Below are 26,662 nucleotides of genomic sequence, written 5' to 3'. Positions count from 1 at the left end.
ACGATTCCCCTGCGACCAAATTTAACGTCAGTTCTAGTTCTGCTGCGAAAACACCACATTCCGAGACTCACATCCACAAAGAAAGTTGCCAAAACACCTTGAGATCTCAGATATTGAAGCAGCCCCGGTGTGTACTGGTTGACCTGTGAGCGATCGCCTATGTCGGAACACCGAAACCCCACAAACTTACCGAGCTTGGAGTTGCATCAAACGTAAGAGCGAATTGGCCAGCAGAAGTGCAGCCCATCACAAACGGTACACCTTGGCCATCTCCAAATGAGTTTGTCCCGACAGCAGCAAGTTTTCTGGGTGCTGTGAAGGATCCGGACACTGGAACGCCCAAAACGAGATCAGATCTTAACGGTAAGTTCCCGGCATCGTTCAGCAGGATCAATGAAGCTAGAAGAGACCCGGTGAGAAGCCTCTTGACCATTATCGCAGTAGTTCGGGAGGTTCGACGCTGAACGGTGCTGGAAAATTCTTGGAGGAAGAAGACAAAAGAGAAGACGCCGATATTTCAAAAGAATACTTTGCTCCGACATGTACGAAATGGTTGGGTTTGTATAAAGGTCTGTGGGTGGCATTATGAGCAATTTCAGTATGCGTCAAGTTTCGGCAACTGTTGTTTGTGGTCATAATTTTTTAAAATCACACGATTGAAACCACGACTTGAACTCACTGATTATGGTGTCAAAGGGGTGCAACAAAACGTTGATATTGTATTTTCTAGCATTTAGGCAAAAGTTTGGAGGCTGTCGAATTCTGTTTAGATCTATGTTTAGATCCTCATCATGTCACGAGGAATGACGTGATGATTGGCATCCCTCAAAAAATTCTTGGAAAATCACTCTTCATTTTCAAACAACAAAACAACAAAGGAATGGCCTCTCCATTAGCTGGTGATATGGTGACTTCTCCTTCTATTGACTCGGTCGCTACTCAATCTCTTGACAGTGTCGCCGACTTGCCAGACAAAATCGTACATCGCCCTCAGGGCGTAACGAAAAAGAAGTCATTCAATCTACTCGACTCCGATAATGAAGAATCCGTCGCAAATCCATCTCCCACTCTCAAACAATTTCGATCAAAGACTCAAGGTGGCAGATCTGATATGGGCAAGCTGCTCAGTGGTTTCAAGTATGTTGTGTGATTTATTGAGTTTGTTTGAATTGCCGACTTTAGTAGTATGACGTAACCAAACAATCACTATTTCTATTGCGTTTCTAACTCGTATATTTATTATCTAATAGGAAATTCCAAAAGGTGACCTAGTTAATTGGTTTTCCCGACGGGCTCCAAAACAATACCTAACACGTCAAAAATGCAACTGTTTAGAACTTCTTCCAAGACAACAATGACCTCTACCGCAAGCTTGCCGGAGGCCAAGTGAGTGTATCTTATCAGGGCATCCACTATACACTCTTATACCAACCACATTCGCACAAACTTAGAACCCCAAAACTCTCTTGGTTGGATGCTGTGACTCTCGAGTTGATCCAGCCATGATTACAGGCTCTGACCCAGGTGACTTGTTTATAATCCGTAATGTTGCCAATCTCGTCGCTCCATATGCTCCTGATGATGGACATCACGGTGTGTCCGCTGCTATCGAATATGCGGTCAAAGTATTGAAGGTGGAAAACATTGTGGTACTTGGTCATGTACAATGTGGTGGTATTCGTGCTCTGATGTCTATGAAGCCTGAAGAAGCTGATACTACGGAATTCATTCATCATTGGATGACAATTGCGTGGCGTGCTCGTGAAAAAATTGCCAAGTAAGTGACAACGACGGGGTGCTGTGAATAGATATTGAATGTCGAGACACCATCCACCACGTATCTAATCATTATTTGTGATTCAGAAACTTTGCAAACAAGGATTTGGATACGCAATGCACATATTGTGAGCATGCATCCATCCTTGTTAGTTTAGAGAATTTGGTAACGTATCCTTTTATAAAGGAACGTTTGAACTCTGGAGACCTTACAATCAGCGGGTAAGCTTTTTGAGTTTTTATCAGTATGCACAGTAACACTAGAGCTAACATAAAACAATCATCAAAGCTGGTACTTTGATTTCATCACAGGTCAATTAAACGCCTACAATCCAGAATCAAATGAGTTCGCTCCTCTGAACCCTGATGGTAAGTGTGATGCATCCATTGCATCTATATTTCTGTTGCTTACATTTATTTCCTTAGACTACTCCCCCACAACCGATGGAGAAAGTCGCAAGTCCCTGGATGCTGGTCGAAACAGTATCGACAGCGGCAAGGCACTCGACGGGCTCGCTCTGGCTGTTGCTGCCACCACTTTGGGCCCTTGATGCGACAAACTCTAAAGACCTCATCTATCTAAATAGCAAAAAATAGACGTTTTATATATTCTACGATCATGATCACAAGACGCGAAGGAAAAGTTATGGTCCACAGGTTGGTTTTTTAAGGTTCTTTGGCGTCGAAATTCCGCAGGCAAAAGTTTAGTTACCAACCCGAACAACATCACACAAATTTACAAGATCACCGTACTGGGATCAATTGCCTCTACCGCACAGAGAAACAGACCGGGAGCCGGATAGCCTCGTGGTAAGTTTTACGATTCATCGCGAACTTCAACTTGATATTGGAGCAAAACTACCACACAACTTCAGAACAAAGCAGCTAAATATCGACTTTTATAACCACAATATTCAGTTACGGAATCTATACACGCTCTTGTGAGCTGGAAAGTGCGACTCGAAGATGGCCATCATTTTCTCAGTCCGCTTGTCCAACGATGGCTCACCTGAAGGATTGAAACGCGTATGTCTACATAGAGAACTAAGACGATTATTATTGTAAAGAATCACCGAATCTTGCTGCTCTTCCAGATGATCCGACTGCCTCCACCTGTCGGTACAAAACCCTACATTTTGCGTTTTGTCGTTACTGCTGGATCTGTTGCTGCTCGAGATGGTGTGCTATGTACCAATTATCCATCTGACGGGTAATCTAGCTGATCGCTGCAATTCCACCCATCCTGTTGTCAGTGTGTGCTTACCTCGTGTCCTGTTGTTTAGAGCTTCGTTTTCAAGAAACAAGTTCTACTCTATTCCGTATGTGATACCTTTAGTTGGAACTCTTGTCTAGACTATTGGAAGCTCGCAGCTCATTTTTTTTGTTGCTGTCTAGATTCCAACATGACAACTTGACAGACGCTGTAGCTCAAATCACTGTACACAGCTCGGGCGTCTTCCAATACCATGTCAACTATACCAACTCTGATGGCCAACACGCAGTCTCTGAAACACCTGGATCCTTCATCGTCGAACCACGTCTATACGTCCCCTTCCCAGTCGAAAAGAGAAAAGTCGATCCATACGTTGTAAAACGTGTATTACTCCCTCTCGATGGAATCGTTATAGTAACCGTGATACCCAAATGGATGCCCACAGTCTCGCGATGGCCAGAGTACTATGCATCGTTTGCTGACGCCGGATACAATATGGTGCATTTCGCTCCTGTGAGTACACGTGGATCAAGTAATTCGCCATACTCTATATTTGATCAGTTGTCGCTTGCAAATGACATGTTTGAGGGTGGTGATATTATGGATGAGTCTGAAAAGGAGAATGTATTGTCTGAGATGTTTGATAGAGGGAGAGAAGAGTATGGGATATTGAGTGTTACTGATGTGGTCTGGAATCATACTGCTAGTAATAGTGTGTGGCTGCATCAGCACCCAGAAGCAGGTATCCAAATAGCCGTCAATGTTTTTTCCCCCGGCTGTTGGCATAAATTCAATGTGGTTATCACATCTCACACGTTGTCCCCATAGGATACAATCTTATCAACTCGCCCCACTTACGACCAGCATATGAAGTCGATGATGCCATAATGGCATTGTCTGAAGATCTCAAGATCGTCTATGACATTGACCCTGCACCAAAGACACCAGGTGATTTGACCAGAATCATGGAAACATTCAGAGATGTCGTCTTGCAAAGCCTCAAACTATGGGAATACTATATCGTTGATGTCAAAGCTGCCATGGCAGACTTTAAGGTTGAATGGCGCAAAACTACTGCTACAGTAGCCAACTTTAACGACCTCGATTTGGCAAAGCTTGATATTAAAGGTCGTGCAGAGATCATCAGGACTGAGTGTATTGAGTACGATCCTACTTGGAACCGCTTCCGTCGTAAAATCAAGATCCCATATGCTGTTGCGTTCTTGAAGAGGCTTGTTAATCAAGGTGCAGTCTTGAACTCTGAAGAAGCAGTGTTTAGTGCATGGAAGGCACTCTTGGATGAAACCAATTTGATTTGGTATGAGGAACACGATGATGATATTAAATCGATTCTGGAACAAACCCATAATCGTGCTAAATTCTTGCGTTTGGATCCCAACGGTCCTAAACTTGGTCCTATATCGAAATCGTAAGTTCATCCAAAGAACACAGTAGTTTGGTTTTGTTCCTTTGCAAAGCACTTGAAACCGAACTCTAAACACGTCATGTTGCGATAGAAATCCTATTGTAGACAGCTACTTTACTCGCCTTCCAGATAATGAAGAGACAAGACACTTCCATCCCGATGCTCTCAAATTGGCAAACAATGGTTGGATTTGGAATGCCGATCCACTGAAAAACTTTGCTGGACCGCAATCCAAGTCTTATATTCGTCGAGAAGTTATTGCATGGGGCGATTGTGTCAAGTTGAATTATGGCAAGGGACCTGTACGTGTCGCTCGACGATGTCTTCTTTGATTGTTGCCTTTTTTGCCCTCTTCAGCTCACAGTACACCCTCTCTCGTCTGCACGCAGAATGAAAATCCATACTTGTGGAAGCACATGACAATATATACGAAGAAAATGGCATCGCTATTTGCCGGATTCCGTATCGACAATTGTCACAGTACGCCAATCCACGTTGCTGAATATTTACTAGATATCGGTCGACAAGTGCGCCCTGATCTATACGTATTTGCTGAGCTCTTTACTGGGTCAGAAGACAAGGATCGTATCTTCGTCTCGCGACTGGGAATCAATAGTCTGATTCGAGAAGCGATGAATGCATGGGATGCCCAAGAGCTCTCTAGGCTTGTTCATCGTTATGGTGGAGAACCTGTTGGTATGTTCATCGTCAACCAGTTTCACCTTTACGTTTTGTGACATGCTTTTTTGGCCTAGGTTCACTTACATTCCCACCTGAACATTTTCCCTTACAAATGCTGGGCCACGAGATGGATTCGTCTGTATTCTCAGCCTCTGACGATGCTGAAGATCTCATTATCCACGTACGAGGATCTCCACCACATGCTCTCTTTATGGATTGCACACATGACAATGAAACACCACATCAAAAACGTACTGCTGAAGACTCACTGCCCAATGCTGCTGTTGTTGCCATGTCGGCTTGTGCTGTTGGATCTACGAAAGGATATGATGAGATTGTACCTGAATTATTGAATGTTGTGACTGAGACTCGCAAGTATCGAGTTCCGGAGAGTTTTGAAGGGATTATTCCAGGTATGTTGTGGGAATTAGAAACACGTCGTGTATCTCAAGGCATCAATTGAGAGCTTAATTTTTTTTAGCCAAGGCTATATTGAGTGCGTTGCATTACAAGATGGCCAAGGACGGGTTTACGGAAATCTATGTTCATCAGCAAGGCGATGTAAGTGTGTGAAAGACTGTGTCTAGGGATACGTTGATAAAGCGCAAAAAGCGAAGCCAGCCAGAACATATTCCATGACGGACCAACGATATACTAACTCTACACCACACATTTTAGTTCATTTCCATTCATCGAGTGCATCCTGTTACTCATGATGGGTATTTGATGATTGCACGCCATGCATTCAGCAAGAAACCCAATCCTGAAAGTATGCGTTTCTTGTTTTGCATGGATGCATTGTAATAATCGTGTGGTACTTGTTTTGCTCACCTCCTCTTTCTCCGCTCGGTAGTCCATGCACCCATAACTTTACGAAACCAAGCCATTATGCTGATGCAAGCAGCAACGTTGCGTATTCAGGTCAAATCAGTCAACGGACACAAGTTACCCCACACAGATGCCGAGAAGAAGCACCACGAGCGGACATTCTCAGAAGGTGCTATGGATGGCTTCATGTCTCCCACATCACCTATAGCATACTACCATCATATGGGTGATTTCCCAGCTGATGGACAGCAGGGTCCTATACAACCCAAAACACCACCTCGTGACAATTCTGCGGCTGCTTCTAAAGATCGTCCTACGTCTCGACTCAGACTCTTGACTCGACGACGCTCTACAGTACTAGGAGTGATTACAGGTCTACCATGCTCGTTAGACTGCTCCGTATCCGAAACCAATATGACCAAAGTCAGAACTGAAACTGGTCCAACGTCGAATGACATCCACTCGATTATTGAAATCGATGGACAGCATTTCGATCCTGGATCTATAGTCTTGTATCGAACGTGGGCTGTTGGATCCAATATTGATCCAGATGTTGACGATTTCGATGATGCAGATCTCGAGATTGTAAAAGAACAGGATCAGATGGGTGTTTTGGCGCAACTATGGGAGTTGCTGGGTTTCCAGAAACGTAGTACTGCTGTTGAGTATGCTGTGAAACTTGGTCGTGAAGGGCTTGGAACACTGGATTCGTGGTTTTCGTATGATGTGACGCATGGATGGCCACCTGGTCTATGGGAATCAGTCATGGATTTGGATATGGAGGCTTTGAATGTGGCGCTTTATCGTATTGCTGAAGAAGAGTCTGATATGACTGGTGTGATTCCGCAACAGTTGTGCGGATTTACTTCAAATTTTCAATACCTGCTTTCCTTTTGCACAGGTGATGGTGCCTATGAAATACCTGGATTTGGAAAACTTTCATATTGTGGCTTGCAAGGATTTGTCTCTGTATTGGCTGGCGCTGCTAGTAATAATGAATTGGGTCATCCTTTATTCAATAATCTACGAGCTGGACCCTGGATGATGGATTATATTCTCAACCGTCTCATCAAGTATGTGTGGTTCTGAAAGCGAAAAGATCAACCCGTTAGAACATCATAATAATCATTTTTTTGATTTTCTAGGTATGCTCCTCTCTACACGTCGCTCTCAAAGTTCGTGGATTGGTTGGACGAACGCCTATCACTTGTAAAACAGCTTGGACCATCCTTTGTGCCCAAATATTTCACCATTATCGTATGCTCTGCATACCAAGGACTCTGCCATCGAGTAGCTAGTATCCATGCTGAGCAAGCAATAACACCTCGTGGTCTTACTAGTCATGCGCACACCGCGTCCAGTACCGAGGGCTTTTTGAAAGCATTGGCTCTTACCACCGTCCAAATGTTTGGACGTGTCTCGTCGACAGGACTCTTCCCAAGAGTATACCCACTAGATCCACCAATTCGACTACGTAGTATCCATGACCCCAAAGTCGCTGAAGCGCTCACACGTGAAGCCAGCTTGGCCGCAGGTCTACCCCATTTCGCAACAAACCACATGCGAGCATGGGGACGAGATACATTTATAGCATTACGAGGACTACTCTTGTGTCCAGGCCATCACCCACAAGCACGTCGCCTACTGATTGCATTTGGATCTGTATTGCGACATGGTCTCGTACCCAACTTGTTGGATCAAGGTATCCGCCCACGATATAATGCGAGAGATGCTAGTTGGTGGTGGGTATGGGGTGTCCAAGAATATTGTCGTGCAAGCACGGAAGGGTTGAAATTCTTGGGTACTGAAGTTGCGAGACGATTCCCACCTACGCAACGATATAGGAAGGAGTCGTTTGGACTTGTTGGTGATAATATGCCTGGTGATGATGGTGATTCGTATGTAGAGGCGAATGATGAGCGATGTTATCAGCATCGTTCTACTGTTGCGCAGATCTTGCAAGAGATTCTGGAACGACATGCACGAGGGATTCAGTTTAGGGAATGGAATGCTGGTGTGAATCTTGATGAACATATGGCTGATGAGGTAAACGAACATGATTCAATCGAGTATCTAGAATTCTTTCGCCCCCAATCTCACAAATTTTCTTTCACCTCAGGGCTTCAACATCAGTATCAAGACTGACTTGCAAACTGGTTTCATTCACGGTGGCTCCAAATTCAATTGTGGAACATGGATGGACAAGAATGGATCGTCTTCCAAAGCTGGAACCAAGGGTGTTCCTGCTACACCTCGTGACGGAGCTGCTGTTGAAATCATTGGGTTGCTCAAGGCTGCTCTGCGATGGATTAGTACTGATGTTGTGCAGAAAGGATATCAGTTCTGGCCTTGGAAGGGTGTTATGGTTCCGTCAGGTTTGTGGCATACGTTTGGAGGAACGAAGTGTCCTTTTAGCTAAGTCCCCATTTTTAAAATAGAAGGTGGCAAACCAGACACGCTTCTCACGTATGCTGAATGGGACAAGCTCGTTCAGCAAAACTTTGATCGATGTTTCTTTATTCCGAAAGGTGAGTTTCGAATGATTCTATGAACCGAAAAACACGAAAGGTTAATCTGTCAATATTCAGATCCAGCTGAGGACAGCAATTACAACATACCCTCTCCAAGTCTCATCAATCGACGTGGTATATACAAAGATACTGTTGGTGGTTCTGCCGAGTATACAGATTATCAATTACGACCCAACTTTTGTGTTGCTATGGTTGTGGTAAGTACGATACTTCATAAGCCGACGAGTCTTTTCGCTAATGAAATACGAAACAATCATTTAGGCACCAGAACTGTTTGATTTGAGTCATGCACGAGTTGCTTTGAAGATGGTTCGAGATGTGCTTGCCGGACCTATTGGTATTCAGAAATCTTGTAATGACTTTTTTTGGTTCTCCATCGAGCATGATCGTTTTTCGAATTAGGTATCAAGACACTTGATCCTTCTGACTGGGCATATCGACCTGTATATGACAATACCAATGATTCGGCAGATCCAACTATTGCTCATGGTTTCAATTATCATAACGGACCTGTAAGGATATCTGTTGTGTTGCTAAATGGTCGAATGCAAAAAAGATATTAGTGAAAAGTCTCTATGAAAGGTATTAATCATTAAAATCTTCACAAATAGGAATGGGTATGGATTTACGGCTACTATCTACGAGCCTATCTGCACTTTGAGTTGAAGGCAGCTGGCAGTAATTCTGAACAGGTAAAAAAAGTAGCCACTGACCTGACACTCGATCGAGTCTACCCAACTGATTCTCTTTACTGTAACACGTAGTCCAATCGAGTGATTTCATACATTCAAGCCTGCATCCTCAAACACAAAGCGTTGATTGCAGACACGTCAATCAACCCATATGCAGGTCTTCCAGAGTTGACGGACGCTGAGGGTGCAGAATGTAAAGATTCGTGTCCCACTCAGGCATGGTCGTCAGCTACGTTGTTGGAATTGTGTACTGATTTGATTGCTGCAGTGACAAAAAAATAAGTGGAGAGATTTGTATGTAGAGGGATGGAGGTTACATATATGTGTAGTCAGCGTGAAAATTTGGTGCTGGGTTCGTCTTTGGTTGAGACGGTTGAGATATTTTTGTGCACACGCTAATGACAATATTTATACTCTGCAGCTTTTCTCGACCTTTTTGTGGTTTGCAAATCACTTGAAACCGAAATCTACACAACTCCATTTTTCATTAGGAGTCCTGTTGTAGAGAGCTACTTATACTTAGCAGTTATTGCATGGGCTGATTGTGCAAAATTTCAATTATGGCAAGGGACCTGTAAGTGTCGCTCAAAGATGCATTCTTTAATGGCAGCCTTTTGTTGCCCTATTTGGAGGAACATTTTGTCTTTTTTGCTGAGTGTCCTTGTCAAAATGGAGAGAGGTAAACCCGACACGCTTGTCACGTATGCTGAATGGGACAAGCTCATCCACCAGAGCTTTGGACGATGTTTCTTTAGTCCTACAGGTGAGTTTGGAATTATTTCATGAAGAAAAGATAATGGTCTAATGTTCTACTATTCAGATCCCGCTGAAGGCAGCAATGACAAGATTAGCTTCAACCCAACTTTTGTGTTGCCATGGTTGTGGTGAGAACGACACTTCATTTTCCAATCTACAGCTGACGCTTTGTTCTGCCAATGAAATACGAAACAATTATTTAGGCACCTGAACGGTTTGATTTGAGTCATGCACGAGTTACTTTGAAGATGGTTGAAGATGTAGTTGCTGGACCTCTTGGTATATCACAGATGTCGTGGTCTTTTTTGGTTCCACCTCTTATATGATTGTTTTCTCCATGCAGGTGTCAAGACGCTTGATCCTTCTGACTGGGCATATCAACCCGTTTACGACAATACCAACGATTCGGCAGATCCAACTACTGCACACGGCTTCAATTATCATAACGGACCTGTAAGTGCTTCTGTTGTGTTGCTACATCATCGAATGCAACAACAACTGAATATAGAACGTCCACACGCAAAACAATACTCATTGAAATTTTACAACATAGGAATGTATATGGTTGTATGGCTACTATCTACCCGCATATGTACACTTGGAGTGGAAGGCAGCTGGTAGTAATTCTGACAGGTAAAAAGAGACAGCTACTGACTTTCAATACTCGATCGAGTATATCCAAAGTGATTCCTCTTCTACAACACGTAGTCCAATCGAGTGATTCTATACATTCAAGTATGCGTCCTCAAGCACAAAGTGTTGATTGCAGACATATCAACCCATATGCTGATCTACCAGAGCTGACGAATGCTGAGGGAGCAGCATGTAAAGACTCGTGTCCCACTCAAGTACGGTCGTCAGCTATATTGTTGGAATTTATGTAGTGATTTGATTGCTGCTGTGACAAAGAAATAAGTGAATGAAAGACGCATTTGTATGTAAAGTGCCATATCTTAGTAGTCACAAGTGAGACGATCATCGGTTGGTTGAGATTCTTTTATTCACACGACACTTACAATATTTACAATCTACATCTTGTTGAGCACTCATTAAGCAGCTCGTTGCGCACGCTCAGCAGCCGACACCATTTCCTCCATCTCAGCAAGAAGCTGGTGATAGTGTATAAATAACCTCGAAGTAGAGTCAATCTATAGGAGATGGGTATGGGTAATGTTGAATGGCTTCAAATGCATCGCGACGTACAAAAGAATTGTAAGAATCCAGTTCACGAAGATATCGCTCCCGGACACCCCACACGACTTTGCGTTGTTCAATGTGCTTGGATTCCAAAGGACTCATGGTTGGTATCAAGCGACTTAGGTCTAGTGAATTAAATGGATTAATATATATAGCCCTCGTATCACTTGTGCATTGGATGTACCCTTCAACACAGTCGAGTCGACCTCCTCCTTAAGAGCCTCCAAGTCCACCATTTGCTCGGCAAGACGATCCAGTCCATCCTCAGAAGCCAGAACTATTTCCTTGATTGATGCAACGTCCAGTGCGGTGCGTTCTAGCTCGTTTGTGTCTTGGCCTAATGTATCTTGTAGATCAACATCTAGGAGGTGAATGAAGGGTAAGAGGGTATGTTTATAAAACTATCAAATTTGTTTTTGGCCACTGTACATTTCCGTAGAAAGTCGTCGATGGTTGAATTTTGGTTTCGGATTTCGTTGAATCGTGACAGGGCAGTTTGGAGTAGTTCTGCTAGTGAAGTGGATGTGGATGGTGGGTGGGTTGGAGATGATATTAGTTCTAGATGTAGGAGCCGCTTTTCGAGCTCGACTGCAGAGTCCTCGGCCAACATTTTTGTGACAATTAAAGTTTGAGCAAGACAATGCAGTTGAACGCAGCATTCAAACTACGTCCACCAAGATCTGAACGTGAAAGACTGTTAGATCTTCAACGCTTTGAATTCTCTTGGCTGTCTTTCACGTCTGCAGACTCTTTCGACTCCTTGCTCCCCTTCCGACCGGTCGAGCGATTTCGTAAGCCTTGCCAAGACCACTATTTTTCACAAAGCACGTTTCAACAACACTTCCCACTACCAATCGTCCGCATCCACTAGTCTCGAGATCGCCTTTATACTCACAATGCACCGAAATATGGCGGCTGCTCTACTCCTGGTTGCGTCTCTGCTCTCCTCTGGTAAGCAAGTCGAAACTCAGAATTGTGCGGTGCCCCAGGACTTGAGAGGGTTGAAAAAGTTATTTTGAACGTGTGATATCGAGCTTGCTGCAGTGCCAACGCACTAAATCATTGATATTTCATTGTAATGTTGGCTGTATGTTGTGTGGAGCTTATATTTCATCGCCGCAGTCAGGACATTTTTGCTGCACCTGGTTTTTAGCGGTTGAAGTTGAAGCATCTGCAGATCTAACGTGCTGCAGACTTCCGATATGTTTTGTTTCGTTGTGATTACTGACTGTGTTGCTTGTCATTGCTGTTTGTATCTGGAACTAAGCGTTACCTACTCCATTTATCTAGTCGTTGCTCAGTCCGTCTCTCTTGGCTCTTACGGTATCACGGTCTATGCCACCGATCTTGGCACGAATGTGCGCTTTGAGATTACCGGTACGCAGTCTTGTTACGAACTAGACTTGGATGACGTGCCTCACTAACCTCTCATCTTAGGTCCATCAACTATGGGCTGGTTCTCCATTGGGCTTGGCAACAGCATGAGCAGCGCTGACTGTCTATTCGTTTATCCTTCCTCTGGCTCTATCGGTGTATCTCGTCGCTACAGTTCTGGCCAAAACAGTCCAAATCCATACTCTACCCAAAACGTAGCTCTTTTGAGCAACATGTCGTCCATATCTGGTTCGACCATGACTGCGGTCTTTTATCGACCGAAAGCTGCCGTACTGACAAACGAGAAATCTATAACTGGCTCGCAGACTTGGATTTGGGCATACTCGGGGTCCTCTGTTGGAAGTACCAGCAAGTGAGTGTATTTGTTTGTTTGATGGCACATATCATGTTTCTGACATATTCCCTCTTGCTTGTAGTACTGCTGGACTCTCACAGCACGGCCGCTCGGACTGTGGCAACTTCCAAACCAACTTTTTGTTGTCAAGTGCAAATCCATCAACTACTTCAACGAGCGGTACAAACAGCACTTCTGGATCTGGAACCACAGTCAGTGTTGGAGGAGGCTCGTCTTCAGAAGACAACTATCAGCGCTTGATAATCATACATGGTCTTCTCATGTTTTTGGCTTGGGCTGTGTTGTCGCCTTTTGCTATTATTGCGTCTCGATACTTTAAGGCTGTTTTGGTAAGACAGTAAAAAACCGTACGTGACACTCTTTGGATAAGCTCCAGTACTCATACTCTCTAAATCGTCTTTTAGGGTATCTGGTGGTTTAGAATCCACTACGGTACATTGTCACTAGTCATTGTCTTTACCTTCATTGCTTTTGGACTGGCGTATATTGGAATTGGCAGTGGAGACCATTTCGACTATGCATCTCAAGGTAGTCAATACTTTAATGTTCCTTTCTGCTTTTTTTGCCAATTCCAATTTTGAATTCGTTTCCTCATCGGTTTCCTGTCTCTTGCTCATTAGGAGTCCACACCGTACTTGGTTTGGCCATTGTAATTGCCGCTCCATTTCAAGGATTCTTGGGCATGGCAATCAATGCCTTGTTCAACCCTGAACGAAAAGGCATACCTGCACATGATATGGCGCATTGGTGGATTGGTCGTCTTATTATCATTGCTGCCATGATTGATATCATCTTTGGGCTACTCTTGTATCAAAACCGTGGATATAATGTTCCTGTCTGGATATGGTGAGTAATTCCTCCTATGCCTTTTGTTTGCTTTAAGTCAACAAAAAATCTGATACTCAAAACCCGAAACAGGATTGCCGTCGTCGTAGTCCTAATTGCCGCCTTCGCAACCTACTTCTTCCTGCAATTCACAGTCGGCGTACAACACCACGTCGCTGGCACCATAGGCCACGACGCAGCCATCCACAGTCCACCCGCACCACAAACAACATACACCCGTCCACACTTCCAAGGTGATGCAGAACCAGGATTTTTGCGTCAGCAACAGCAGTATGCCCAATACCCACAGTATAATACATCACCACCACTATCCATGAATCAACACTATAACGGAGGAAGCTATTTTGTTCAACCACATCAACCATACCCGCAGGGAAGCATGTCACCACGAGCTGATGCGAGAATACCATCTGCTCCGGCTGCTACTGCTTCGATGGCGAGGAGTCAGGGACAGAGAATGAGTCGACAGCAGCAGTATTATGATAATTGAACAAATGGAGGATGTGGATTAGTAGAGTAAAAGTGTCGATATGAAGGACTGATGCTGACCTTGTGTAATTATTGTGGATATGAGTAGGGAAATGTAGTAAGATCAAACATGGTTATAATCTGACATTGCGTCGTGTTTCACATTTAGTTTTTTGTCGCGAATCACAAATTCATCGAATCGCTTAGATCTCAGTTACGTAACTGGAAGTCCTATTTCTAAAGCTTCGAACGCTCGTATTTGCGATATGAAGTATAACATTTCCTCCAAGCTGGAATACCATCTCTATAGCGCTGATTTTTTTGTTTGTTCCAGCGTCACAACCTACAAAAGGAGAACGATCATGAACGTCAACTGGTATACACGTATACACCATCGATATGATCGCATTTCTTGTAACAATTCCTTCCCGACTCGTGAACTTTTTGTCTGAAAAAGCAAAGCCGCCTGCCAAGAGTCTACGCAAAGTCAGCTTTCTTGTTTTCAGCTCTATGAGTCGATGACTTTAACAGCAAATCACATATCTGCGCTCAACATGCATGCAAAAATGTTGTATATGCTGTCTCTGTTGCTTTTGGGATTGCTTAGTACTGGTATGTGAGCACCGTGGGTGTTGGAAGGGGCCGTGAAAGACAAGCAGAGTTTTTGTATGTGTGATCCAAGGGACCCAAAAGTTCCAAACTTGTTTGGACCTTTGTGTTTTCATTGCAATGGGTTATTGGCGTTGCTACGACGAAGCTTTAGAACATGCAATTTGGGTACTCTTTTTTCGCACCTTCTTGGAGTTTCGCCAAGACCAAACATTTTTGCAGAGGGCAGTCTTGGAGTACCAAGAAACCTCTACAGAACGCTCGTATATGCCAATATCTCGTGCATCGCCACACTGTGCTGACAATCGCATGCCTTACAAATAGTGCTGGGACAATCAGTCACGTTCAGCAGCTATGGTATCAAGATCTATGCGACCGATCTTGGAACTAATGTTAGATTTGAAGTCGTCGGTAAGTTGGTTATCGCATTGTATTGCCATGTGGTCCAGATGTCCGATATTTGTTCGTGTCGACAGCCTGGCAAAAAACGCTGTATTGGTCTGAATGCAAGTGTTGAACTGCCACATTCTCGCATAGGAACGACATCGATGGGCTGGTTCTCCTTTGGCATAGGAAACAGCATGAGCAATGCAGACTGTCTAATAATATACCCAAGCTCTGGCTCCATCGGTGTATCTCGTCGCTATAGCTCTGGCCAAAACAGTCCAAATCCATACGTTACTCAAAATGTAGCTCTCTTGAGCAACATGTCGTCCATTTCTGGATCAACCGTGACGGCCGTGTTTTATCGGCCGAAAGCAGCGGCGTTGACAAACGAGCAGTCTATTACGGGGTCTCAGACATGGATTTGGGCGTATTCGGCTTCGGCTGTTGGAAGTACCAGCAAGTATGGTTTCTGTTTCTTGCCTTTGTAAGAGCTGGTGTGTTCGGGTTTTTCTGACAATATTGGGATTTTTTACGGCTAGTACTGCAAGTATCTCGCAGCACGGTCGTTCAGACTGCGGGACCTTTACCACCAATTTCTTGTTGGCGAGTGCGAATCCACCGGTCACGAGTACAACGACTAGCAGCAATGGCACCACGACTGCCACAAACAGCACGTCATCAAGCACTGGATCTACAACCTCCTCAGGATCTGGTTCGTCAGGCACTACAGTCAGCGTAGGAGGAAGCAGCTCGTCGTCCGACGATATGTACCAGCAGTTAATTGTGTTCCATGGTATCCTGATGTTTTTGGCATGGGCTGTGCTGTCTCCGTTTGCGATTATTGTGTCGAGATACTTTAAGGCTGTTTTGGTATGTGCGAAAAAAACCGGAAGCTACCAACATGGATGGAGTTTAGAAAGTGAAACTCACGTATTGTACGTTAGGGTGTCTGGTGGTTTAGGATACATTATATCACTCTGTCCGTTGTCATCATCTTCACATTCTTTTCCTTTGCACTGGCGTATATTGGAATTGGTAGCACTACATCACATTTCAACTATGCCTCACAAGGTACGTGTTGGGCCCACCATGTTGAAACCACGGATATTCTGCACTTGTCGGGATACTTTTTTGCGTCTAACTCTTGTAACTTCTTTTTTCAGGAATCCACACAGTACTTGGACTGGCTCTTGTAATCGCTGCCCCTCTACAAGGAATATTAGGAATGGTCATCAATGCGTTATTCAACCCAGAGCGAAAAGGAATCCCAAAACATGACATGGCACATTGGTGGATTGGTCGTGCTATCATCATTGCTGCAATGATCGATATCATCTTTGGGTTGCGCTTGTATCAAAACAGAGGATATGACGTGCCGTTGTGGATGTGGTGAGGAGATGCTGTTGATTCGAGTTGGCTCTTTGAAGTTACTTCACGTATCTTGAGTTGGCTGCTATGCATGTGCTTCACATTGGACAGACCTCTAACAGCATTTTTTCGTAGGGTGATCGTCGGCCTAGTCTTGATTGGCGCTTTTGGAACATACCTTATCTTACAACTCACAATCGGTGTGGAGCATCACGTTGGCGGTGAAATTGGACATGAAGCAGTACGACCTGAGTCCCCCAAAGACGACACAGTGCGAAGGCCACGACTGGCTGATGCGGAACAACCAGGATATACCAGACAACAAATCCACGTACAGCATAGTCAAGGGCTCTATGGCCAGCAGGAGCCACAAGGATATAAATCGTATTCTGGTCAGCCGGGGACATTGAGTTCACCACAAAAGTCGATACCAAGACCTCAACAGCAACAGCAATCAATATCTAGGTCTCAAGGACAATCATTGTCGAGATATGATGCTCGGTATTATGCACAGGACTAGAGCAAGAGCTGGAGGTTAGAAAGTAGAATTATGTAGATTGTCACCGTCCTTCGTCCAAGTATAGTTGAGCACAAAGAAAATAAATTCATGTGTGTATCATCCTCGATCTGTTGCAAATGACGCACTGTTGATTCTTTACAGGTCCCATTGTGAGTATTAGGGAAAGTGGAGTTGTATCTAACCGGAAAACGATATTCGGTTCATAGTGTCGGGTACAAGAACTCTTCAAAACGGTGGCTATCTGTTGGAATGGTCTTACATCGAATGTGGCTTCGAGTTTGGTGAATTGTGGTGGCAGGAGGGCTTGATAAATTATAGGAAATTGATCTGAAGCTGAGATCCATAGTCAAATCACGATAATCTAGTAATAGACGCGTAAACATTCTAGTGCGATAAGTAAACAAACCCAACGTGAATTCTGAATTCCGACAACATCCAACAATACCCACAGAAGGTCCCGAACGAGAATGAGTGAAGCCGCACTGTCATCCATCATCAAACGTCTCGAGTCCGCCACGGTCAAACTGGAAGAGATGGCGAGCAAGGGATTTACAAGTGCATCGAATGTGGCAACATCTGCAACAACAGGAACTGGAGCATCTGCCAGTGGACCGACCTCTGCTGCCGTGTCTGCGTTCGATGAGTTCATGCTCACTACAAAGACATACGTCGACCTGAGTGCTAAAATCGGCGGGCTTGTCAAGGAACAGGTATACATTGCAAGTGGCGTTGGAGTTGATGCACGTGTGTCTGAAAGAGAGACTGAATTATTAAAAAGAGGGATCTTGAAATTTGTGCTTTAAATTAATTCCTCACTTTGCTCTCACTCGTTCTCGTTAGGCCGATATTGTCATGACGGCCTTTGCTGCTGAACGTCGCCTCATTGAAATCGCTGCTGCATCCAAAAAACCAGATCAAACTACTCTGCAAGGACTTGTAAAGCCACTGATTGATGCTGGTGGCAAGGTCACGGAAATCAAGGACAAGAATCGCGCTTCTCCTTTGATTGCCCTCTTGAGTGAAGTCTCGGAAGGAATCAGTGGGCTTGGATGGGTTGCTGTGGTATGAACGAATGGAACTTGGCTTTTATGTGGAGTCGGGTCATTGAAGGAATCGTTGTTATACTAGGAACCTGCTCCTGCTCCGTTTGTTGGCGAGTACAAGGAGACGGCTCAATTCTGGGCAAACAAGGTTATCAAGGAATGGAGGGACAAGTAAGAAAAGATGAAGGATTCACTAATGAAATGACCTGTTTTGACACGTACTTGTATGATAGAGACAAGTCATACGTTGATTGGGCAAACAGCTTTGTGCAAATCTTGAATGAATTGCAAACCTATGTCAAGAAGTGTCATACCACTGGATTGGTTTGGAATCCCAAGGTAATAGAGTATTGAATCCTATTCTGAAGGTGTGTTGATGACTCATACCTATGATTGTAATTAGGGTGGAGATGCCAAGTCAGCACCTGGTAATTCTCTGAAAAAGTTTTATCTTTTCGTTGGTTCTCATCTGTATAAAAACAGGTTCATCAGCTCCAGTCGTAGCTGCTGCAGCTACAACAGCAGCTGTCGCCGCCGTGACTGGCCCCGCCTTGTTTAGTGAATTGAACAAGGAAGGAAGTGTTACTGCTGGTAAGTTTTTATAGAGTTGATTAAGACGAAGGAGTCGTGAACTCATCGATTGTTCATTCGTAGGTTTGAGGAAGGTTGACAAGTCTGAAATGACGCACAAGAACCCTGATCTTCGAGCTACCAGTGTTGTTCCCGCCGCTGCTGGTATTTGAGATTTTTATAGTGGTGGTTTTCCTCTAGCATGCATTTTGATAGTCCCTTTTTTGTAGTTGTGCCAAAAGCTGCTCCTGTTGCTGCTGCTCCAACCAAACCCGCCAAATTTGCCCTTGAAGGTGCCAAATGGGCTGTGGTATGTTCTCAGATGAAATACAATTTTGTTTGAACCAAAGCATCGCAATGACGTTGTTTTTCACCTTTAAGGAAAACCAAGTGAACAACCCCAACCTCGTCATTGACAACGCAGACATCAAACAATCTGTATATATCTACAATTGTCAAAACTCTACCGTACAAATCAAGGGCAAGATCAAGGCTGTTGTCCTTGGTATGCCCCAAATACGTTGCAAAATTTGCCATTCTGTATAACAGTCTTATCCTTGTCTTTGCTTTTAGACAATTGCAAAAAAGTGGGTGTAGTCATGGACACCATCCTATCAACAGCCGACATTGTGAACTGCAAATCAGTCCAAGTGCAAATCACTGGCACCTGTCCCACCTTGAACATCGACAAGACGGATGGAATTCAAGTCTTTTTGAGCAAAACTGCTCTTGGGGTTGAGATCTTGACTGCCAAGTCATCTGAAATGAATGTATCGTTTGAAGGAGGTGCTGATGGTGACTTTGTTGAAAAGCCGATTGTTGAGCAATTCAAGACTGTCATTAAGAATGGGGTTTTGATTACTCAGAGTGTTGAGCACAGTGGTTGAGAGTATGGAGGAGAGTTGGTATTTCAGAAAGTAATTGTTGTTTTCGGTAAACGTAAATAGAAGGAACAGATCAGTTGAATTTTGGGATGTAATGACGCGTACAAATTACGAGGTTTGAGGGGCTTGTATTCGTGCGATATTTTTGAGCCAAGTCTATATTTTCGCAATTTTCGAATCTTCAAAACGTTCAAAAGAAAAGCAATCTGATGAACGCGTCTGATTTGCCCATAATTGTGTTTATATGCCCCACGTAGGTCTTCCTGCGTCGCCCAAACTGAAACCGACAAATCAGAAATCCAAACCTCAAAAAACAGCGATGACAGACGCAAGAGCGTGTAAAACAACGACGAGAACGACTGAATCAAACACCAGCAGATGCACCGTCTCTCTCTGTCTGAACCATTGAAGGTAATCCTCCAGCACGAATTTGTACAATTACAAACGTTTTTCACACATTCTGTTTATTTGGTGAACTTTAAACTGATTTTACGTTTGTATAGAATTGCAAAGTGATCCTGCTATATTTCCATTTTCTTTGGTGGTAATGTTTGCTAACATTGCCAACGCTTTGATAACATAATGTCGAAGTGAATACTTTTACGAAACGGACTCTACGTGTAATGACACACACGTGGTTTCCGCTATATGATGACGGTGCCACATGTGTTGAGACTGTTTAGACGTTCTGTTCTTTTGGAAACTGGGCTGTTTCGAATTGTTAATTCGTGGAATACTGACCTCCCGCAACGTGTTCGGAGTTTGAATTTGCTGTCAGGGTGGTCAATACATCTCCATTACTGTAGCTGGCGTGAATCACACAGATAAAAACACTTGACCGAAATCGAAATCTCGTTGGAAACACGCACCTTAACTCTTTTTCCATTTGCCACCCTTGACTGCCAGTTGTGCATTCTGAATCTGCGACAAATCCACATCTTATATACGTGACATGATTTGAACTATATGTTAATTTAACTGAAATTTAAACTTGAATGGACTTTGGCCTTGATAAAAATTACAATCGAGTTTTCACCCTCATAAGTTTGCGTCGCGTATCGAGCTTTCGCATCCAACACAGCAACAACAACAAGACAGAGTAGAGCTCCACTGTATTTGTCGTATATATTACCGTGAACACCACTAACGTAAGTGATTCACCTGATACTTTACTCGTAAATGAGCTCCAACTGTGTTTGTCAAACATCACCTGCCTACAGACTCCACGGCTTAAGTTTCATCTAGTTTCCTCGAAGTAGACCCTAACCATCTCTCTCACTCTACATAGGCACATTAAGAGCGTAAATTCTACTTTTGCCAGGTCTAGCTCGCTTGCAAGGAAAACACATTACAATGTCAGTACATCAAAGGTCACATCCACTAAGACTGCGACAATTGGCCTTGGTTTCAAATGATCTCGACAAGTCAGTGAAAATGCTCACAACAGCGCTTGGACTAGAGGTAATAATCACGCAGTGATCGGTGGTCTTCAAAAGTCACTTGTAACGCTCGTCGTGGATCTTACATCTCTTTAACCAAACAGGTCGCCTACCGAGACCCATCAGTAGGAATATTCGGTCTCCACAACGCTCTATTCTGTCTAAATGGCAATTTCCTGGAAGTCGTCGCACCAATCCAAAAAGACACTGCTGCTGAACGCTACTGGAAAAAGAAGGGCGGTGATGCGGGGTATATGGTCATTCTGCACGCTGCGGATGCGAGAGCTGAGAGAGACAGAATTGGAAAGCTGGATGTAAAGACTATCTGGGCGTCTGATATGGCGAGGTAATAATGAAAACGATAATTGCAGGGATTGCCGGTGCACTTCTTATGGTATTTTTTTGTTCTTCTTTAGGACGGACGGCAAGCAAAGCACCAGCTCGACATCAAGCGCATACTTTGGTGCTCATTACGAACCTAAAAAAGTTGGTGGTGGTGTGCTTTTGTCGATTGAATCTGACGCGTAAGTCTTTACCACACACAAAAAAATGCATTGCAAAATTGTCATCTCACGGTCCCGACATTGTTTATAGACCACTACATGCTGATCCAACCGTCGATGAATACTGTGCATGGGCACCGGCAGGAGATGATTCGGAAGCATGGAGGAAGGTCGCTCGGAGAGCGAAGAATATTCAATTGGTGGGTGCTACCTTACAGTGCGAGGATCCGCACGAGACGTGTAAGCGGTGGGGCCAGATTCTTAACTTGGAGGTATGTGTTGACCCTCACACCACATCACAACCATGTCACTAACAACAGCACAAACAGGTTGGACGAAACGCAGCCGGCGAACCAGCAATCTCATTCTCAAATGCTGAACTCCGCTTCGTACACGCTCTGGATGGGCGTGGTGAAGGACTCAGTGTGATGGATTTAGCAGTTGAGGATCCAAATGCTGCGAGAGATAGAGCACTTAAAGCTGGCGCGACACCATCGTTGAATGGGGCAGTGTCTGTTGCGGGATTGTGGGTGAGGTTTGTGTCGTTGGAGGAGAATCCTACGGGGATACGACCTGCGTCTAGGCTCTGAATGGTTGTTGGATGTTATCAATTTTGGTGTATTGAAAATAAATGATTGAAACACGGCTATGCGACATCAGCTGCGAGTTTCGTAAAGCTCGCGTTAATGAAAAGTTCGATGTTGGCTGGTGAAGGTTGTACTTTTGCAAAAGCAAATGACACATGGCTGCTTTTGGGTCAATCTGAGGAGACTCGATTCTCAGGCTGCATGTATAGTCTCGATTGCAAGAAGAATCCATACCTCTTCTCCTGCTTCCACCGCTGGCAAGTTTAAATATTACGATCTAAGTTTGAATGTCAGTTTGAACAAACTTTTGCTGTATCCTACACCTTCATTGACCTAATCAGTCTTTACCATTCTATATTAGAACGATCGAAATACATGGAAATCTATTTTAAAGCTCTCTGCACCGTCTGCTTCTGCCACGTCATCAACATCAACCAATGTTGTTGAAGCGAGTCCGGTTATTCCAGTAGCTCTTTTGAGGGGCGATATTGATTTGGATTTGATTAAGATGGGATCTGAACAGAACATGGACCTGATACCTCCTGCTCCTCCTGAGAATTGCTGCCAGGCAAGTCATTCCATCACAGTTTATGTTTTGTTGTCAACTCTCGGTCGTCACCACTTTTCTTGTTGAGGTGATCTAATCATCTGTTTATCACTTCTCCCAACGTAGTCTGGCTGCGCTCTCTGTGTATGGGACGTATACGCTGACGAGCTCAAAGAGTACCAGGAGAAGCTTCGTAAGAGGAGACAGGAACGCATACAAGCTGGCCATGATCCACTTTTAGAGGAGCCTGAGATCGTTATAGAGGAAGATCCAAGCATGAAGGCGTTTCGTGAAATGGAGAAACGGTTAAAGGAGAAACAGCAGATTGAGAGAACGGATTCTTGAACACTAAACGTATATTGCTGCTATATAATCTGAGACACTTTTTGTACAAACTCTAAGATCTTTTGCATACTCTTATATATATCCACCACCTCATCCATCCATCCGATACATCTCAAACCTTCTTCTTCCCACCACCATGATGGCTGTGATTCTTGTTGTTGCTGGTGTCGTCTTTATGTTCAGCATAATTCCAAACCTCGTCATCGACGCTTCCCTTGCCAGACTCATCACCAATAACACCAAAGTAGTGACCAAAGTCGGGAATCAAGTTGAAGACACCGATATTGTTGAGGAGACGGTATGAGCCAGTCCATACGACGGTGACGTAGGGACGAGTATAGTCGTATAGCGTGCCGACGAGTGGAGATGATGAGATCAAGGATGTGAATTGTGGGATGTCGCTGGAGAAGGAGAGGGGGGTTAGTACAGATCGTTGGATGTAAGGTGAAGAACAAGGGTATGGTACCGATGATAGTAGATTTTGTGTTCTCCTTGAGCAGTCTTCCTCCATTTGACGACAGTAATCAACCTGATGTGGTTGCGAACGACCCCGCATAGTAGCTTTTGAGAAAAGTGCTAGGATGTAGGTAACAAATTGCGTTAAGTGGGTGAATTCCACATTCCCACTTGGAGTTTTTGGCTTACTTGGGTGAATTCTACATTGGCAGTGCATTTTTCTTCGTTGATCCCTGTTGAAGAAGAGGTGGATGTGAATGCAGTCGACCAAAAAGTATATGGAGGGACGAAACTTACAGACACAATGTACAGTAGGTTCAAGGAAGAGGTTTGATCCACTCCACATTTCAAAGATCTATGTCGAAAGTATAGCGCGTGGTAAGCTTGAAAAACAAGCGATTGAAATGGCACATATATGATTTGAGGGTGCTAGGTCGATCACTCCGATGAAACAAACGACTTGAAGGATCTAATCCATTTCATGACTTGTACTCTCATTCACAACCTCCTCTTGACCACTTGCCATCGTACAAATGTGTTGCTAACTCACCTTGAAAGCGTCCTCGCGATTGTAGCTCGTCATGAAGGGATGGATGAGCACCATATCGTCAGTATAGTATTTGTCCAAGGTTCGCCTTACAGCGTTCACATCAGTGGTAACTAGAGAGAGTACCTTGAGCTTGGATCCAAGATTTCCAAACGTCGATGCAACCCAAGATCGGACAACATCGACATACCGATTCCATGAACAATATCAGTCAAGTTCTCTTCATAAATATGAATAGATGGTTTGTCTGTAGAGTGGTTGGCCATGTTGTTGGCGTTTTTGGGTGCCATGAACTTTGATTTTGTTGAAACGTGTGTTGCGGGTGTTGATGAAGGAAGGTACTAGTCGTGGAAACAAGCTCGCGAGGTTCGAGTTTGACAACTTTCACGTGCCAAATTCAATGATTTGACAGATGCACTTGATTATTGCGTTGCAAGGATGGAAAGGGCACATGGTTTTAAATTTCACCGAAATGCGAACCATGTACGCAAAGTGCGAAAGGTGCTCCATTTTTTCAATTGTTGCAATTTTTTTAACGATATCTGCCACTGGTACACGTCGTGATGTATACGGGTCTTGTATGGAGCTTGAGTCTCATATGGATCAAAAGTTGTCGACAACCTTTCTGAGTTTCTCGGTTGTAGACCGACAATCCCATGATGAGCTTGAATTGGACTTGGGCTACCAAAGATATCCAAGGCAAGGAATTGCTGAAGAGCAGCAATCAGTGTCTCACACTTCCCCAAAAGGAGTCTATCAATCTGGGTTTTACATCTCGTAAATGATGTTCTGAGTGAACATCTTCTTGTAACTTGAGAATGTGCAACTTGAGTGAATGGTAATTTGAACAAAATGATCATTAATTCACCTCGAAAAATTCGGGGTTTTCGATTTCGTATAGTTTGCAGTCCAAACGACATATTTCTCGATTCCAGGGTGCCATATATATTGAGAGATTTATAAAACATTGAGCTGAAAGCACACGAGTCGAGAGTGATTCATCAAAGATAAAGAGTCAAGCAACAGAATAACTTCTTTTACAACGCGTTTAGAGAGTAGTCCAAATCTGTTTCGTATGAAACTTCTGTCCTGGTTTGCGTGTTTATTTTTTGAGACAACCCAAACTAAACATCTCGTTTCAAGCTTTTGAATTGGAGACTTGGAGAAACAAACCCCAATTCCAATACTCGACACGAAGCTCATTCATTAATGACGGGGACTTATAATAAACAATTTGTTTAACCATATTCTATAAAAAACTACTCTTCGGTGGTTCGTCCATTCCCCCCATACAATGACATAAACAAATCATCTAAACTCGAATCATACATAAGAGCATCAAAGTCCAGGCCTCCCATGAGCGGAACATCAGATGAGAAAACTTGCATAGCGTCGGTTGGCGGGTCTTGTTCTGACATTGCTTGAGGCTGGTCGCCAGTGTTGACAGATGGAATATTCCAGCCGCCAGGAACAGTAATGCCTGAAAGGAATTGAGTTGCCAGTGTAAGTGTCTTGATATTTAAAGCAAAAAGATTGTTTGAAAGTAAGGAACAAACCTTTTTGCGAGAGAACAGCTTTAATAACAGTCAATATCCTTGAAGCAGTGGATGACACACGAGACATTCGTGTAAATATCTCTTGGACTAAGCGAAGGTGCACTAATACGCTCAGATCACCACTCAGGGCGTCCGATACAAGCGAGGCAAAGGCCACGATTATATAATCTAAGACCGGAGTGTAAAAGGTCATATTAGTTTCCAGTCTCTTTTCCACGTAAACTCAAACGAACCTCACAAGGAAGCATAGGAAAAACCGAGTCATACTCCTCCTCGTTTAGAGGTGCAGGTTTGTGTTTGGATATGATTTCTATAACCGCCTCAGAGCTAGCACGGGTAGTAGCATCCAATCGACCAGCAGAGAAGCGATGAGTCAAGATGGACATCTAGTTGATGTTTGTGGCAAAGTAAGCGAAATGCAAGGGTGAAAACATACAAAATGGAGTCGTTCATACACAATGGTAAGCCGCAACAAGCCCAATCTCAGTAGAGGTGACTGGAACCATAGCAGAGTGCTCATCGAACCACTGGGCTAACTTGTGCTTGACATTCTCGAGCTTCAGATCCCTCGTAGTTTGTGACGAGCGTACAGCATTGGCAACTGAGCTAATTTCACCCATGAGAACACACAGATCTGCTTGTTCTTTGAGAAGACGTAATTCTTCTGTTGGTGGTGGGAATGGAGTGTCTAAAGCGAAAAAAGCGCTGAGATTAAACCAACTTTAAGGATGGCTTTCGTAGATTAGCATGTGCGTCAAACATACCCCAATCGTCGTCATGCAGTGCAAGGGGACGTCCACACCACAAAGACGAGTAACGGTCAACCACATAGCAACAAAAGAACGTGTTCACCATGGACAGCGCTGTAGCTTCGTCGAAATTGAAACGAACCTGATGCTTCTCAGTGTTCCTATGCAACCCCAGTTCTGAAAAAATTGATCGGAACAAAAATCAGTACATCAACCGCCAGCTTGTTCTCGATGAAAACTACATAATCGCGCAAGTAAGCAGTTCATATTTACCAAGAGCAATCCTCATAGCCATTCCTGAATAGACCCAAGCATCAGCATATTCTGTACTGATAATACCAACTAGCGCAATAAAAACCAGTCCTTGAACGATCAGGATATCGCTCTT

At 43.9% G+C, this 26,662-nt stretch overlaps 7 protein-coding genes across 7 annotated transcripts; 6 read left to right on the top strand and 1 right to left on the bottom strand.

Annotated features, from left to right (window-relative positions):
• Positions 1 to 880: 880 nt before the first annotated feature.
• On the top strand, positions 881 to 2,327 carry NCE103 (carbonic anhydrase; the record flags this gene model as incomplete). Its single annotated transcript, XM_031170649.1, has 7 exons — positions 881 to 1,137; positions 1,251 to 1,263; positions 1,336 to 1,386; positions 1,452 to 1,777; positions 1,864 to 1,998; positions 2,066 to 2,145; positions 2,203 to 2,327. 7 exons carry the CDS (start codon positions 881 to 883, stop codon positions 2,325 to 2,327), a joined length of 987 nt encoding a protein of 328 aa, XP_031023402.1.
• Positions 2,328 to 2,742: 415 nt separating this feature from the next.
• SmJEL517_g04720 (uncharacterized protein) lies at positions 2,743 to 9,429 on the top strand (the record flags this gene model as incomplete). The annotated part of the gene is made up of 20 exons (XM_031170648.1): positions 2,743 to 2,802; positions 2,871 to 2,986; positions 3,060 to 3,095; positions 3,172 to 3,731; positions 3,818 to 4,418; positions 4,507 to 4,717; positions 4,805 to 5,111; positions 5,171 to 5,509; positions 5,578 to 5,657; positions 5,775 to 5,865; positions 5,950 to 6,759; positions 6,826 to 6,997; positions 7,070 to 7,970; positions 8,044 to 8,299; positions 8,363 to 8,452; positions 8,513 to 8,652; positions 8,717 to 8,792; positions 8,858 to 8,967; positions 9,067 to 9,147; positions 9,220 to 9,429. The coding sequence occupies 20 exons, from the start codon at positions 2,743 to 2,745 to the stop codon at positions 9,427 to 9,429; spliced, it is 5,247 nt and encodes a 1,748-aa protein (XP_031023401.1).
• Positions 9,430 to 9,816: 387 nt separating this feature from the next.
• Positions 9,817 to 10,540, top strand: SmJEL517_g04719 (uncharacterized protein; the record flags this gene model as incomplete). The annotated part of the gene is made up of 5 exons (XM_031170647.1): positions 9,817 to 9,910; positions 9,968 to 10,014; positions 10,107 to 10,182; positions 10,247 to 10,356; positions 10,457 to 10,540. The coding sequence occupies 5 exons, from the start codon at positions 9,817 to 9,819 to the stop codon at positions 10,538 to 10,540; spliced, it is 411 nt and encodes a 136-aa protein (XP_031023413.1).
• A 412-nt stretch (positions 10,541 to 10,952) lies between these two features.
• On the bottom strand, positions 10,953 to 11,710 carry SmJEL517_g04718 (uncharacterized protein; the record flags this gene model as incomplete). Its single annotated transcript, XM_031170646.1, has 4 exons — positions 10,953 to 11,051; positions 11,107 to 11,225; positions 11,285 to 11,461; positions 11,530 to 11,710. The coding sequence occupies 4 exons, from the start codon at positions 11,708 to 11,710 to the stop codon at positions 10,953 to 10,955; spliced, it is 576 nt and encodes a 191-aa protein (XP_031023414.1).
• A 298-nt stretch (positions 11,711 to 12,008) lies between these two features.
• Positions 12,009 to 14,186, top strand: SmJEL517_g04717 (uncharacterized protein; the record flags this gene model as incomplete). Its single annotated transcript, XM_031170645.1, has 7 exons — positions 12,009 to 12,051; positions 12,391 to 12,477; positions 12,538 to 12,847; positions 12,912 to 13,179; positions 13,255 to 13,378; positions 13,471 to 13,696; positions 13,769 to 14,186. 7 exons carry the CDS (start codon positions 12,009 to 12,011, stop codon positions 14,184 to 14,186), a joined length of 1,476 nt encoding a protein of 491 aa, XP_031023415.1.
• A 1,168-nt stretch (positions 14,187 to 15,354) lies between these two features.
• Positions 15,355 to 17,048, top strand: SmJEL517_g04716 (uncharacterized protein; the record flags this gene model as incomplete). The annotated part of the gene is made up of 5 exons (XM_031170644.1): positions 15,355 to 15,620; positions 15,700 to 16,030; positions 16,105 to 16,231; positions 16,324 to 16,549; positions 16,664 to 17,048. The coding sequence occupies 5 exons, from the start codon at positions 15,355 to 15,357 to the stop codon at positions 17,046 to 17,048; spliced, it is 1,335 nt and encodes a 444-aa protein (XP_031023416.1).
• Positions 17,049 to 17,515: 467 nt separating this feature from the next.
• SmJEL517_g04715 (uncharacterized protein) lies at positions 17,516 to 19,548 on the top strand (the record flags this gene model as incomplete). Its single annotated transcript, XM_031170643.1, has 10 exons — positions 17,516 to 17,758; positions 17,889 to 18,110; positions 18,177 to 18,262; positions 18,325 to 18,430; positions 18,495 to 18,519; positions 18,575 to 18,682; positions 18,746 to 18,826; positions 18,892 to 18,971; positions 19,043 to 19,166; positions 19,235 to 19,548. The coding sequence occupies 10 exons, from the start codon at positions 17,516 to 17,518 to the stop codon at positions 19,546 to 19,548; spliced, it is 1,389 nt and encodes a 462-aa protein (XP_031023417.1).
• Between the last annotated feature and the right edge of the window lie 7,114 nt (positions 19,549 to 26,662).

This window comes from Synchytrium microbalum, assembly GCF_006535985.1.
Source record: "Synchytrium microbalum strain JEL517 chromosome Unknown SmJEL517_scf0034, whole genome shotgun sequence".
Classification (NCBI taxonomy): Eukaryota; Fungi; Chytridiomycota; class Chytridiomycetes; order Synchytriales; family Synchytriaceae; genus Synchytrium; species Synchytrium microbalum.
This window is presented reverse-complemented; position numbering and strand designations above follow the sequence as displayed.